Here is a 13,957-nt window from a genome sequence, read left to right as displayed (position 1 = left end):
TTTGTAGCTTGACAGTTCATTTTTTTTAATTTAATAAATAGTGGGTTGTAGACTAATATTGGTCTCAGTATTTATGTGAAGTATGGAAATCTTCCCACATCCACTAGAGGTAAGGGTAAATATTTAATGTGTACGTTATAACTAAGGGAACCTGATCCGTTGCAGCAGAAAGCAACTAGAAGACTAACCAAGCCTGTTTATATGTATGTGGAGATATATATTTATATATATTTTTTTAATTTTCAGGTCTAATCTTTGCTTTTACATGTTTTACCTTAGTTAAAATACTTAATTTCCAAAACTGTGTGAAAATGTTTCAAAATTGTTTAAGTACTTGGAATTTGAGCATGATCTGACTGGGATATCTTTCACTCCCTGGGCTGCCAGGATTGATTGAGCTGATCTGGCTGGCATGCTCCCTTACATCATTTCCAAAGCTGCGATTACTCAAAGAAGATGCCCTCTTTTAGATAGGACTGGGCTTCCGTCAAGGGTGTTAGGAATAGCTGAACTTCTGAAAAGGACTGACTGACAGATCTCTTCATAGGAGACTGTAGGGTAGTCAGACTTCACATTTCATTTGGCTTTCATTTTGTGAGGTAACCCTTAACCATTTTTCCTTAGTGACATCTGTAATGAAGGTATATTATTGTACTCAAGCAAATAGATAAGTAGGCTAGTTCATGAATCTGTGAGTTATTTCTTCATTATCTGAATCTCAGTGCAGTATATATAGTACATACTTAACAACCATTCAGTGTTCACTTATAATTACATTCTTTCTGAAATGCTTCTCAGTCTTTTATATGTGTTGACACTATGTTTTGGGCAGAAACTATAATACCTATAGGAATAAATATATAGTTGCATGAAATTAAACTTTTTTAGAAATGCAAATTACCTTTCTAGAAATTATTTGCACTTTTTTTCTGTTGAATGGAACTTGAAATTTTAGGTTCCTACAGCAGAGTCTTAGAAATAAAAGTTTACAGATGAATGACTATAAGATCGCCCTGCTGTGTAATGCATACTCTACAAATTCAGAATGTTTTACATTACCCATGGGAGCTCTGGTAGAAACTATTTATGGAAATGGAATTATGAGGATACCTCTTCCTGGAACGAGCTGTTTGGCTTCAGGATCTATTACTCCCTTACCAATGAACCTCCTGGACTCACTGACAGTTCATGCCAAAATGAGGTATGTTCTTTTTTATTTATTTCGTCCTATGCCAGGGAATTGATATCAGTGCAGCAAAGACTTGATTTCATGATTATGTGTGTATATTTTATGGCCAGGTATATTTTTAAAAACCTTTAGGTTTATTTTATTACAAAAATGGTATTGTTTATTATAGGAATTCTAGAATATACAAATAAACCCAAAGAAAATGAAAATAATTGCTATAATCCCTCCGTAAGAAATAAGCATTGTAAAATTATATTTATATATATGTATTGAGTCTTTTTTCTATGTATAAATATATGAATTTATAGGGGGTATTTTTGTTTTTTCAAAATGTGTTCTTAACTACAGTACTATTTTATAACCACCTTTTTCTCATATAATCTATTACACACCTGTTTTTTGGTGTTTTCTTTTAAATTAAACATGTTTTTAGATCTAGTGCTCTTCAGGAACATCTGTTTTAATTGCTACAAAGAAGTCTTTTGTGTGTCTATGTGTGATTCTTTAGTCAGTTCCACGTAGTTGGATACTGAGATTGCAGTGTCTCGGTGTTATAAAGATGGCTATGAAGATTATCTTTCTGGCTATCTTTGCACCTTTCTGGCTGTCTTTGCACCTTTCTGGCTGTCTTTGCACCTATCCATAATTGCATTTTTATTAAATAATTTGCTGGAAGTAGAATTGCTGAGTCCAGGGATGCAAAAACTGTAATATCTTTCCTATGTTGACTATACATAAGAGTGCTTTTAGAATTGACATTTATGGTTTCTAAAAGACAGAAAGGGCTGTGTTGGGTGTGATTCTAGAACCTCAAGTGCCCATAGGAGCCAAGCTGATAATGTAAGTGAGTGATGCCTGCCTGGGGCTGCGTGAAGGCGAGTCAGGTAATAGTGTGCACGGAAGCCTGTGTGTATAGAGGGGTTGAGGCTGACTGGAGCGGGAGGGGCTCAACTTAACGGTGCTGCCACTTGTGCTAATTTCTGCAGTGTAAGAATGAACATTAGTGTATCTAGTTCTTGGTTTTTTTGGAAAGGGCTTTTATTTCTAGACTCTCAACCATTAAGTGTTGGCTCAAACTTCAAACACTGCCTAGGTCAAAGAGAATGTATGTGTGGACCTCCAGGTGGGGGGTCATTGGTTCTAGAAAAAACATGCTCTTTTTCAAATGGTTAACATTGTGCTAGAATTATACAAGCGCTTTACTGGCATATGTGACGAAATTGAGGAAAGTCCCTTTAGTACCTAACATTTGGGTCTTACCAGTGATTTGTTAAGTAATTCTGTAACAAAAGTTAATTTCTTAAATGGTTTTAGTGACATATTTGAAAAAGAAACAGCCTAAAACCATTCAAGCATGTACCCAAATTTTGAGTTGAGTACATGAGTTGTACCCAAATTTTGCTTTTCCGTGAGCAGAGAGATCCTGAGGCACATTGAAAGCAGCGTGGAAACCAGAATTAGTCTCAGGTTGTACAGTGCATCACTACCATGTGTCCTGTACAACCTAAATGATTAAAACAGAGCTGATTCATTTTATATATTTAAGTTCAGATTTATACCAAGTTCTCTATAAGTAGAATAATTCCTGTGTTTATGTCAAAAATAATGAATTTTTACTTTCTTTTACTTTAATGTGTTGTTTCTCCTCAGCCTTATCCACAGCATTGCTACCAGAGTGATAAAACTTGCTCATGCAAAGTCCAGTGTGGCCTTGGCTCCAGCCCTAGTGGAAACGTACAGCCGTTTATTGGTCTATATGGAAATAGAGTCTTTGGGCATCAAAGGATTTATCAGTAAGACAGGACTTTCTGGTGTTTTTAACCATTAACGCTTCCATTCATTCAACGTATACTTTTCTAGTTGCTAGGGATATAGCAGTGTACAGAAATCACTGCCATCATAGAGATTACCTGCTAAATGAGGAAGACAGACAAAAAATGTAAATAATCGAAATATGGAATATGTCAGGTGATAAACCTTACAGAGAAAAATAAAACTAAAAAGAGGGATAGACCCTCACAGAGGGTCAAGGGAGTGGGATGCATGTTTTAAAGTAAAGTTATGGTTAAGAAAGGGGGGCGTGTAATTGTGCTAGGTGCTTGGGATGCAGTGAGCAGGACAGACATGATGCCTGTACTCATATAAAAACCAGCGGTCCCATTTGCCTCTCTTTCTGGTTTGCCCGGGGCAGCAATGAGTACCAAGTCTGACTGGCAATAGGCAGGGGGTGTTCCTGCATTGCAGAAGACATTGTACGATGTCTGTTGGTTGTTATGCAGTTCTAAATAATAGATATTTTCTAATATGGAAGTGTTTTTCTGATTTGAGGTAATTTTAACTTTTTATTAATACAGTATCATTTTAACCATGGTTACTCTTTTTTCCAGATAATTGAAAGTCAAATTAAACTTTGTTAGCAGGGAGGAGGGGGTGTGATGCAATTTGTGTATTAGAAAGTGATCCTCATGCTTCAAAAGGTTGGGAACAGTAATGTTATGAAAGTAATTTAAAAGATAACTAAACAAAAATAAAGAAGTGAGGAAGGTTAGAGTAATTTTTTTCCATATCCTCGCTCTTATTTTACCTTTCCAGATGAACTTGAGTATCATTTGTCAAATTCCAGAAAAAAAAAAGCAAAGTTGGTATTGTTGGGTTGGCCAGAAAGGTCGTTTTGTAACAGAAAAACTCGAACGAACTTTTTGGCCAACCCAAAAATAAGGATCTGGATTTTCTTCCTTAAAATTAAAGTACAAATTATGGAGAAAATTTGGAAAATGTATGAGTATATATGTGTGCATGTGTATCTGTATGTTTGTATGTGTGTGTGTTCACGATCAGAATCTTTGCATGGATTTTATTCAGTGTGACTTTTCTTCAGGTATCTTTTAATACATAGCTTTTACTGATTGGTGCCTTCAACTGTCTTGTTCCTCAAGGTCAGCTTTTGCCAACTGTTTTCAAGTCTCATGCCTGGGGGATCTTGCACACGCTTCTTGAGATGTTCAGCTACCGGATGCACCACATTCAGCCTCATTACAGAGTTCAGCTCCTGAGTCATCTTCATACTTTGGCTGCAGTTGCACAAACAAACCAGAACCAGCTCCATCTCTGGTGAGCTCATTGGAGACTGTCTTTCCTTGGATTCATTAGAAACTTTGTTGGAGATGGGGAACTTAATCCATTACCTTACAGTATTTTTATTCACTGTCATAAAACTCCAGGGCTTCTGGAGTGTTTTATTTCCAGTATAGAAGAAGTAGAGTCCAGCTTTTTAAATAGAAACCTAGTAAGATAGTTGACTTATTGCCTAGGGATCTTTGGACTGAGAACAAGTACTTCCAAGACCTTTGACATTGTATTCTAACTTAGCCCTTTAGAATACTGGATTCAAATATACTTCAGATTATGGTTAAAGTATCACGTCATTTTGATTTTCTCTAAGTGAAAATACATTTCAAATTTTAAAAGATGTACTTTTTCAAATGCTGTGCATCCAGGTGAAATTTTTTAGTCCTGCAGGCTACAAGCTATCTTTTTCAAATGTGTAAAAATGTCAGTTGGTTTTTGCCGTAAAATTTGGCACCTCGGGCTTTTAAAACAAATTAAGCAAAGCTCATTCCCACACAAAAGACGAGTTCATTTGTCTGTTTGTTTTTAACCAAAGAAGGGAAATTTATAGTTTGCAAGTTTTCCCGTTGTGATTAACCTAGAATTAGATTTAATTCTATAGTTCTGAGATTTTTATCTGCAGCTTGATCTTTTAATGATTGTTTTTGTTCTCCCACTTTTCAGTGTTGAGAGCACTGCACTCAGGCTTATAACAGCATTAGGTAGCTCGGAGGTACAGCCACAGTTTACACGCTTCCTTAGCGATCCCAAAACGGTGCTTTCAGCGGAATCTGAAGAACTGAACCGCGCCTTGATATTGACCTTAGCTAGAGCAACTCACGTAACAGGTACAGTGAATATGCAGCCACTACCAACAGACACAGATGAGTCAGAGTGTGCTGTGTCCCTCCTGACTACTAAGGGGCAGGGGGGAGGGTAACCTACTGAAAAGATTCTTCTCACTTGTTTCCAAAAAACCAGTTGTTGTTTTGATATCTTCACCATTTCAGTAATTAATGTAAATTCTTCTCTGTGTACTACCATTTTAACTAGGTTGAACATCAGTTTTTGGTCATCTAACATCATTTTAAAGTCCTGAGCTTTTTGGTCTCTTTTTGGTCTCTTTTTGGTTCCTGAGCTTTTTGGTCCCAGGACCACTTTATACTCTTAAAAAATAATAATAATAATTGAAATTCCCAAAGATTTTCTGTTATATGGATTACATATATGATATTTACTTTGTCAGATATTAAAGTAGGAGTTTTTTAAATATTTGATTTATTTTAAAATAACAGTAATAAACCTATTGCATGTTAACATACATGATGTGATTTTTATGAAAAATAAACCCTGTCGTCTCCAAAACAAAACTTTAGTGAGAAGTACCATTGTTTTACATGTTTTGCATCTTTCTTTTTTTTTTATAGAGCTGCTTTTATTTATTTGTTTGTTTGTTTATTTTTGGCTGCATTGGGTCTTTGTTGCTGTGCACGGGCTTTCTCTAGTTGTGGTGAGCAGGGGCTACTCTTCGTTGCAGTGCGCGGCCCTCATTGTGGTGGCTTCCCGTTGCGGAGCAGACTCCAGGCGGACCGGGCTTCAGTAGTTGTGGCATGTGGGCTCAGTAGTTGTGGCTCGTGGGTTCTAGAGCACAGGCTCAGTAGTTGTGGCACACGGGCTTAGTTGCTCTGTGGCATGTGGGATCCTTCCAGACCAGGCCTCAAACCCGTGTCCCCTGCATTGGCAGGCGGATGCTTAACCAGTGTGCCACCAGGGAAGCCCTTTGCATCTTTCTTTAATGTCTGATGTAAAGGAACATTGCTGGATTCTCTTATTTGCTTCTACATCTCATCTATTGCAAGTGTTATTTTAGTAGAAGTAAGTAAAAAGGAAATGGCCTCACACAGGTAGGAGATGGAAAGGGGAAGAGTATTTTAATAGCATTTTCAGCTAATTATGAATATTGTTTGGTGTCACACAAAATTGAAAAATTGATAGTTTCTTAAATGGAGTACAAAGTCCTATCAGTGAACTCTTTGTACTCTGTTACCTTATAACCCACTGATCTATTTTGTACATTTAATGGATTTTGTGTTCATGCATATTTTGTAAATTCATGAATTGTTTTTTTAGAAAACATTGGTTTACTGAGTTCTGTAGATAGAGCTTGTAAATGTTGACACATTTCATTATGTAGTATAAGAAAATTACATTTTTTAATCTCACTACAGATTTCATTAGAAAAATTCTTTAAGTTTTGGAAAACTATTAGGCTTGTGGTAGTGTATATAAGTTTTCCAAAATTCTAATTTTCACTTGAAAGGTCAAATTTTATCATTGGTAAAAGATGCAGTCATTTGTTCTTCTTGAAGTGACAGACTCCCTTTGTTAATTTTCAAGAAAATGTCTGCCTAACGCCCAAATCCAGAAAACTATATGTTCTTTCAAGTAAAATTGGAATTCCATTGAAAAAAAGAACTAATTTGACCCAGTACTCAATCGCACAAGTATTTTTCCTCAAGATACCCATCATACTTTGGTGTGTAGGTGGAACACCTTATGCGTACTTCCATTTTATCACACAGAATATTACAAATAGATGTACTTAAGGGCTGAGATACAATCTTTTTTACTACTTTATCAAGGATATTCTTAAGTGAAATGGCACTTTTTTTTTTCCCCTGCTAAGAGTGTTTTGTGGTGAAGATTACAGTGGCTGTTAGTATTGTTTGGTGCCACTGTTTGATTTGTTCTGAGGGCCAGCAGTGTTACCCACCATTGCTTTTGTGCCATCAGTGCACATTTCAACACAGTAAAATGGCCAATGATATCTTAGTAGTATTATTATTTCAATAGCATTGACCTCATCGAATCCTTGAAAGGATATTGGGGACCCACAGAGTCTACAGACCACACTTTGAGAATGGCTATTTTAAAGAAACAGCTATTGAATTTAGCATCCTCAAATACCTTTGTGTAAACTGTCTTATTTTACATAAATAAACCTCTTTGGTTTAGAGCGTTATAGTCTATAGCTGTTTCAACCACCAGAAAAGATATGTGGTACTTTATTAATTCTATTTCCTTGGCTCAGTAAAGTGCTAATACCTCATTGTCAGAGTGAACTAAATGAGCAGTCGTGATGGGCCTGTACCAATCTTTTATCATTGGTGCTCTGTAATTAAAAAAAAAAAAAAGATACCTTTTGTCTTTTGTGCTCTGTAATTAAAAAAAAAAAAGATACCAAATGTCTTTTGTCTTCTTTTCACTAGTTATGTTCACATTTACCGATGTGATTACTAGTTAAGTAGTGAATGCACTGCAGTGAAATTCTCTGAGTGTACATACTTGTGACTTTTCTGTGAAATCATTTATGAATTGTGGCCATGAGCTTTTATATCTGGGTTACATCTGTTTGCTTGTGTTTAGATTTTTTTACAGGCTCTGATTCAATTCAGGGAACTTGGTGTAAAGACATCCTTCAGACCATCATGAGTTTTACTCCTCATAATTGGGCTTCACACACTCTTAGTTGTTTTCCAGGCCCACTGCAGGTAATTTCATCTTGAATTATATATTGAATATACAGTATATGAAATCATTCTTCCCATTTACTGTGTTATTCTAGAGAGTTTTGATGATACCCAGAGAAAATTAGCTTTTATTTCTTTTTTTTGTAAATCCTTGCTATTACTTCCAAAATCTCTTGAGTTTTTCCTTGTCTTATTATAGGACTGGTTATGTTTCTAAAAATTTAATTGTTATGGCTTCATCTTACTAGTGAACAGTTTTAGAATCTTGTGAGATTTAACACATTAACTGAAAAATTCTTTCTCATAGAACAGCAATGGGGAGAAATACAGTGTAATGGAGCTTCACAGAATACACATCATGTACATTTGACTGATTTTTTAAAATCACACAAAGAGAAAAACTATAAACTTGGCTTTTATAATATGGAGAAAGGAAAACCTCATCTGTCTTCCACTTTGCAGAGAAAATTTTAGGCATAATGAACATCTGTTTTCTGTAACTTCTAATAGGGCTGGAACAGTAGGTCTTTTCAAACTTATCAGAATCACCTGGAGGGCTTGTTTAGCTAAAGATTGCTGGACCCCAGCTGCGGAGCTTCTGATTCAGTAGGTCTGGGATAAGGCCTGAGAATTTGCGTTTCTTACAGGTCCCAGGTAACACTGATAAGGATGGTCTGGGGACCATACTCTGAGAATCACTCGGCCAGTGTAATGATTTTCCTTATAGATATACTAAAATATGTAACCAAAGAGTACTTACATTTCTTTTTCTTTTCCATTTTTTTTTTTTCCCAAAGATGAGCAGAAGTGTCAACAGATGATTGAAGAAAGTTTGAAATTCAGGCTTGCTTGGAATTTCTGTTTAGAAAATCTAGGAAAGAAATCTTAACAGATAATCCAATCAAGCCTCTGTATTTTCCCAGTATAGAAATTCAGGCCTTGATTACTGAGCTGCTTGAGGTCACCTGGAATTTATTAGTGTTAGAGTCAAGGCTGGAGCTGGTTTCTTGACTTTGTAGCCATAGCCCTTTTTACTACAACCATTGAAATAAACTTCTGTTCTCCCTTGTAGGCATTCTTTAAACAAAATAATGTACCTCAGGAAAGCCGTTTTAATCTGAAAAAAAACGTGGAGGAGGAGTATAGGAAGTGGAAGTCAATGACGAATGAAAATGACATCATTACCCACTTTTCTGCACAGCGCTCTCCTCCTCTCTTCCTTTGTCTTCTCTGGAAAATGCTCCTGGAAACAGATCATATTAATCAGATTGGCTATAGGTAAGCCAGAAACCTAGATCTGCATTCCATTTGGCAATCCAATATACCCTGCAGCAATGCAATTTATTTTTTACTCTCTGCTTTCCAGAGTGTTAGAGAGAATTGGAGCTAGGGCCTTGGTAGTCCATGTGAGAACATTTGCAGATTTCCTGGTATATGAGTTCTCTACATCAGCTGGGGGTCAGCAACTCAACAAGTGCATTGAAATTCTTAATGACATGGTATGGAAGTACAACATTGTTACATTGGACAGATTAATTCTCTGCCTGGTAAGAATACATTTACTTAAGAACAGATTTCTAAGCAGTCCCATTCTCTTTTGGATCGATGTGTATGGCTAATGGATCTTGTGCTGATCTGTTCTATGTTGTTTCTAAGGATTTAATAAATTTATACTATAAAACAAGTATTGCTATCAATTCCCTAAGGAACTAGAGATTCCCCAATTTCTTCATTCATTCAGTAAGCATGTATTGAATATCTACTGTGTTGTATGCACAGAAGGTATAGAAGTAAATAAGACAGATGTGGTCCTGGCCTTGTAATGCCCTGAGTTGATTCTCAAAGGCTCCTACTAGAGGCAGGAAGTAGTAAAAAGTCACTGAATCTTTTTTCAGTACTTATAACCATTTCTGTACACTTTGGTAGCCATAGTCATAACTGAGTGTTTCTTATAGCCACCCAGTATTCCCCAAGCAGTTTTTTCTCCTGAGTTTGATGTCTATTTCAGGCCAAGTTTTAAGAAAAATCACTGAACCAGGCTGGACAATGCTACATTTTTTTTAATACTATAGTGGTGATATTTAGGGAGCTTAAGTGGTTAACATTTACCTCTTAGCTGTAGAGCATAGGTATAAAGATGGTTATAGTCTAGTAAGGGAAATAAGGTAAGTCTATAAATCAGTAAAATAAAAGGATAAGTTAGAGGTGTAGGGAAAATATTGCCAGGCAACAATGAGAGATTACATCTACCTAGGTGGTGGATCTTAAAAGGTAGGTTAAATTTCAAAAACTAAAGATGGACATTCTAGGTGAGAGCCAAAAATAGGCAAGAAAGGGTCAGATATGTTGGAGGAATGCTGAACAGTTGTTTTGGGGTAGACTAGACATATAATGAAATTCTAATAATCGTGAGTTTTACTGTTTTCAAATTTAGACTCTTTAGAGCCATGCTTTTGCACAGGTTGGGCATTTTCATTTAATTTTTCTGTTCTTCTCCAAAGGCCATGCGTAGTCATGAAGGGAATGAAGCCCAGGTTTGTTATTTCATAATTCAGTTGCTGTTGCTCAAACCAAATGATTTTAGAAATCGAGTAAGTGACTTTGTGAAGGAAAATTCCCCAGAGCACTGGCTGCAGAATGACTGGCACACCAAGCACATGAATTATCACAAGGTACTAATTAAAATTAGTGCTTCAGTTAATCCCTTTTAAGGCCAAACTTTAGGTATTTGGCTAATTGACTTGGCTGTTTTCTCTGCAGCTCTGCTCTTTTCTCTCTGGTCTGTATAGAAGTGAATTAGCTCCCTAAACATTCTCAAGGTTCTAGAGTATCTCTAATGTTAAGAATAAATTGAAACTACAGTTTTAGGAGACATGGGTACTTACAATACAAAATGAAAAGAGTTATTACCAATCCTTTCGTATGTAAATCTCTTTTGGTATATCTTTGGGATAATAGAGATTTTGGGTGAGTAAAGGACTCTAGATTTCATTGCATTGCAGGAACAAACACAGTTTCATACTCTTCGAAAAATGACAGGTTTATTTAGCTCCTTTTTTAAGAAAATTACAAAAGATCCCATAAACATTTACCATTTCCTCACTTCCACAGAAATACCCGGAGAAGCTCTATTTTGAGGGCCTGGCAGAGCAGGTCGATCCTCCGGTGCCGATCCAGTCTCCGTATCTACCCATCTATTTTGGAAATGTGTGTCTCCGTTTCCTTCCAGTATTTGATATAGTAATCCACAGATTTTTAGAGTTGCTCCCAGTATCCAAGTCATTGGAGACTCTACTAGATCACCTGGGAGGCTTATATAAATTTCATGGTGAGCTTTTTCAAATTTTAATTCCATCTAATAGCTCTGTAGACGAAACTAAGCTGGGCATGACCATTTGGATAATAGTAGTTCTAAAGGTTTTATTTTAATAATTTTTAATAAAAATGTTTTTGAGGGGCAGTGCTATGTGATGATGCCATGAAGTATAAAATAGAAAACATAAAAATATCAATAGTTAAATCATAGCCAAAAAAAAAGTAATATACTAGAGATCCCTTATTTTATATATTGTGTGATTAATTACCAAATCAGTATAGGAGGGAAGTATGAGTTCAGAACAGACTAATGTTACTATGAGCTAAACAGATCTTGGCAGGCTTCTTGGATGGATAGTGTTTGAACTATGATGTATGTGATTTGTATAAAGAGAAAGGAGAAGAGAGCATGATAAGCAGAAAGAATCCTTTGGAAAAATCATGGAGGTGTTAAAAAACAAGGCATTTTGAAAACAATGGGCTAAATTGTACCTGGTGGTAGATCACCATAAATGCCAGGCTGAGAAGTTAGGATTTTATAACCTGCAGATATTCAAGAGTTAACTAGAAGTTACTGAGTAAAGTCATGGTATGGAAAGCATTCTTTTAGAAAGGTGAGTCCAGTTCTGGCCACAGCATGTCTTGGAAGGAGGAAGCCATTTCAAAGACTTATGTCAAGACGTTCAGGTGTATGATTAGCATCTAAACAAGTATGGTGGCATTGAAAATGAGAAAGAAGGGACAGATAGTCAAGGAAGTAGGAATTGGGCTTGACTGACCAGTTATGGGGAAAATATCAAAAGAAAGAAATCGGGGACAACTCTAAAAGTTTTGAGCCTGGTAACTGGAGCATGGTGAGGTCAGTGACAGAGCACAGAAGTCCTGGAGCAGCCACTGTGGGGACAGGGCGTATTTATCTGGGGGCAGTTTTTCTTAGTCCTTGATCTGAGATGTCTCCCTTCAAAGCAGAAGTCTGAATTGCGTTTTAGCACTGCAGAGTAGGTATGAAGTCCAGGGGAGCGTTCCTTTAAAAATGCTTTCCTTGGGGCTTCCCTGGTGGTGCAGTGGTTGAGAGTCCGCTTGCCGATGCAGGGGACACGGGTTCGTGCCCCGGTCCGGGAAGATCCCACATGCCGCCGAGCGGCTGGGCCCGTGAGCCATGGCCGCTGAGCCTGTGCGTCCGGAGCCTGTGCTCCACAACGGGAGAGGCCACGACAGTGAGAGGCCCGCCTACCACCAAAAAAAAAAAAAAAAAAAAAAATGCTTTTCTTCTGTATTGGGTAATGTATGCACGTGATGCAGTGAAAAGTAGTTAGTCCCATCCCTGTCCTCCAGCTAGGCAGTTTCTTTCCCTGTTGGCAATCACTATTACCGGTTTCTTGTGTATCCTACCTTAAATACTCTGGAGTTGGTAGTTTATTTTTTTTCACAAATATTATGTAATATACACATTGTTCTGCACCTTATTTTTTTTAACCTTTATAATGTATTATGGTTGATTACTTTGTATCAGTACGTACAAAGCTGCTCCATACATGCCATAATTGACCTAACCAGTCCCCTGTTTTTCACCATTTACACTGTTCTAATCTTTTGCTAGTATAAACAGGGCTGCAGCAACATTGCTTACACATAAGCCATTTTTGCAGGATAAATTTCCAGGACTGGAACTGCTGTGTCAGAATGTGATGAATATCCTTCAGTATAAGCTGTGTATATCGTTAGAAGCCTTCTGTGTTGTCCTAGAATAAAAATATTCATTGTATGCAATTGCCCAACATGTGAAATAGTTTTATAACCTTCTGAGCTGTTTTTTGGTAATCTTGAAAATGAGGATTAGTTTTTCACAGTTTTCAGTAACCAGGTAACATTGAAATGATCTGTTTTCTATTTGGCAGATCGTCCAGTGACCTATTTGTATAACACTCTGCACTATTATGAAATGCACCTGAGAAATCGCGAAAGTCTCAAACGAAAACTTGTCCATGCAATCATTGGGTCGCTCAAGGATAATCGACCACAGGGCTGGTGTCTAAGTGACACTTACCTGAAATGCGCTATGAATGCACGAGAAGACAATCCCTGGGTCCCAGATGACTCCTACTATTGCAAATTGATTGGCAGACTAGTAGATAATATCCTTTTTACTGTGATTTTTCCAGACTCTTCAGAAATAACTGTATGTTGATTTGTGTGAACATATATTGTCTTTAAATATTCCAAGATTTTGATATATTCTAAGATTTCAATTTTTTAAGATCATTTTATTTGAAATGTTTTGAAGGTTTTGAAATCTTAAATTAGCAGCATTATGCCAGATAGGCAGAAATTTACTCCATTAAAATTTATATTTCAAAAAAGACCTTAGAGAAGAGATCTGTTTTCAAGAAAAAAAGTCTTATTCCTAAATAAATGTACTATGTGTTATAGAACATACATCTTGTTTGCCACTGGAGAACATAGAATTTTGTTGCTTTAAATAAATCCCTGAATGTTTTTTAAAACATTAATAGATAACAATAAAACCTTATTTTTTTTTTTTTTTTAGTGAAAGAGATTCTATATTGGTATTTTTATTTCTTCACGTTTATGTTGTTTTAAATTATTAGCACACTGTGCTTAATATGTCTATACCTCATGCCACTATTTACTAGATAGAGCAATTTTACATAAATGGGCATGATTTCTTTTCGTATGCAAGGAATTATTTCCTGAAGTAAAAGAATTACTCATGAGAAAGTAATGTTCTTATTAACTTTCCTATAACTATTAAAAGAAAATAGGTTGATAAAGCCTACAGATACCTTGGTTGCAT

At 36.4% G+C, this 13,957-nt stretch overlaps 1 protein-coding gene across 9 annotated transcripts in view; it reads left to right on the top strand.

Annotated features, from left to right (window-relative positions):
• MED23 (mediator complex subunit 23) overlaps positions 1-13,957 on the top strand; it is a 42,173-nt gene that overhangs the window by 21,575 nt on the left and 6,641 nt on the right. For 7 of the 9 annotated variants that reach the window (XM_089922002.1, XM_089922001.1, XM_022556634.2 and 4 more), the window contains 10 exons: positions 956-1,201; positions 2,840-2,982; positions 4,126-4,300; positions 4,982-5,145; positions 7,724-7,848; positions 8,900-9,105; positions 9,194-9,374; positions 10,329-10,499; positions 10,939-11,155; positions 13,041-13,277. In XM_089922002.1, coding sequence (XP_089778128.1) covers positions 956-1,201; positions 2,840-2,982; positions 4,126-4,300; positions 4,982-5,145; positions 7,724-7,848; positions 8,900-9,105; positions 9,194-9,374; positions 10,329-10,499; positions 10,939-11,155; positions 13,041-13,277 — 1,865 coding nt within the window. Of the gene's footprint in view, positions 1-955; positions 1,202-2,839; positions 2,983-4,125; positions 4,301-4,981; positions 5,146-7,723; positions 7,849-8,899; positions 9,106-9,193; positions 9,375-10,328; positions 10,500-10,938; positions 11,156-13,040; positions 13,322-13,957 lie in introns of all 9 variants that reach the window. The other 2 variants (XM_022556658.3, XM_022556665.2) reach the window with 2 other exon arrangements.

This window comes from Delphinapterus leucas, chromosome 12 (assembly GCF_059928025.1).
Source record: "Delphinapterus leucas isolate spDelLeu-1000000601 "Yukka" chromosome 12, BTC_Dleu_Yukka2, whole genome shotgun sequence".
NCBI lineage: Eukaryota > Metazoa > Chordata > Mammalia > Artiodactyla > Monodontidae > Delphinapterus > Delphinapterus leucas.
Note: the sequence above shows the minus strand (reverse complement) of the source record. Positions and strands in the feature narration are given on the sequence as shown.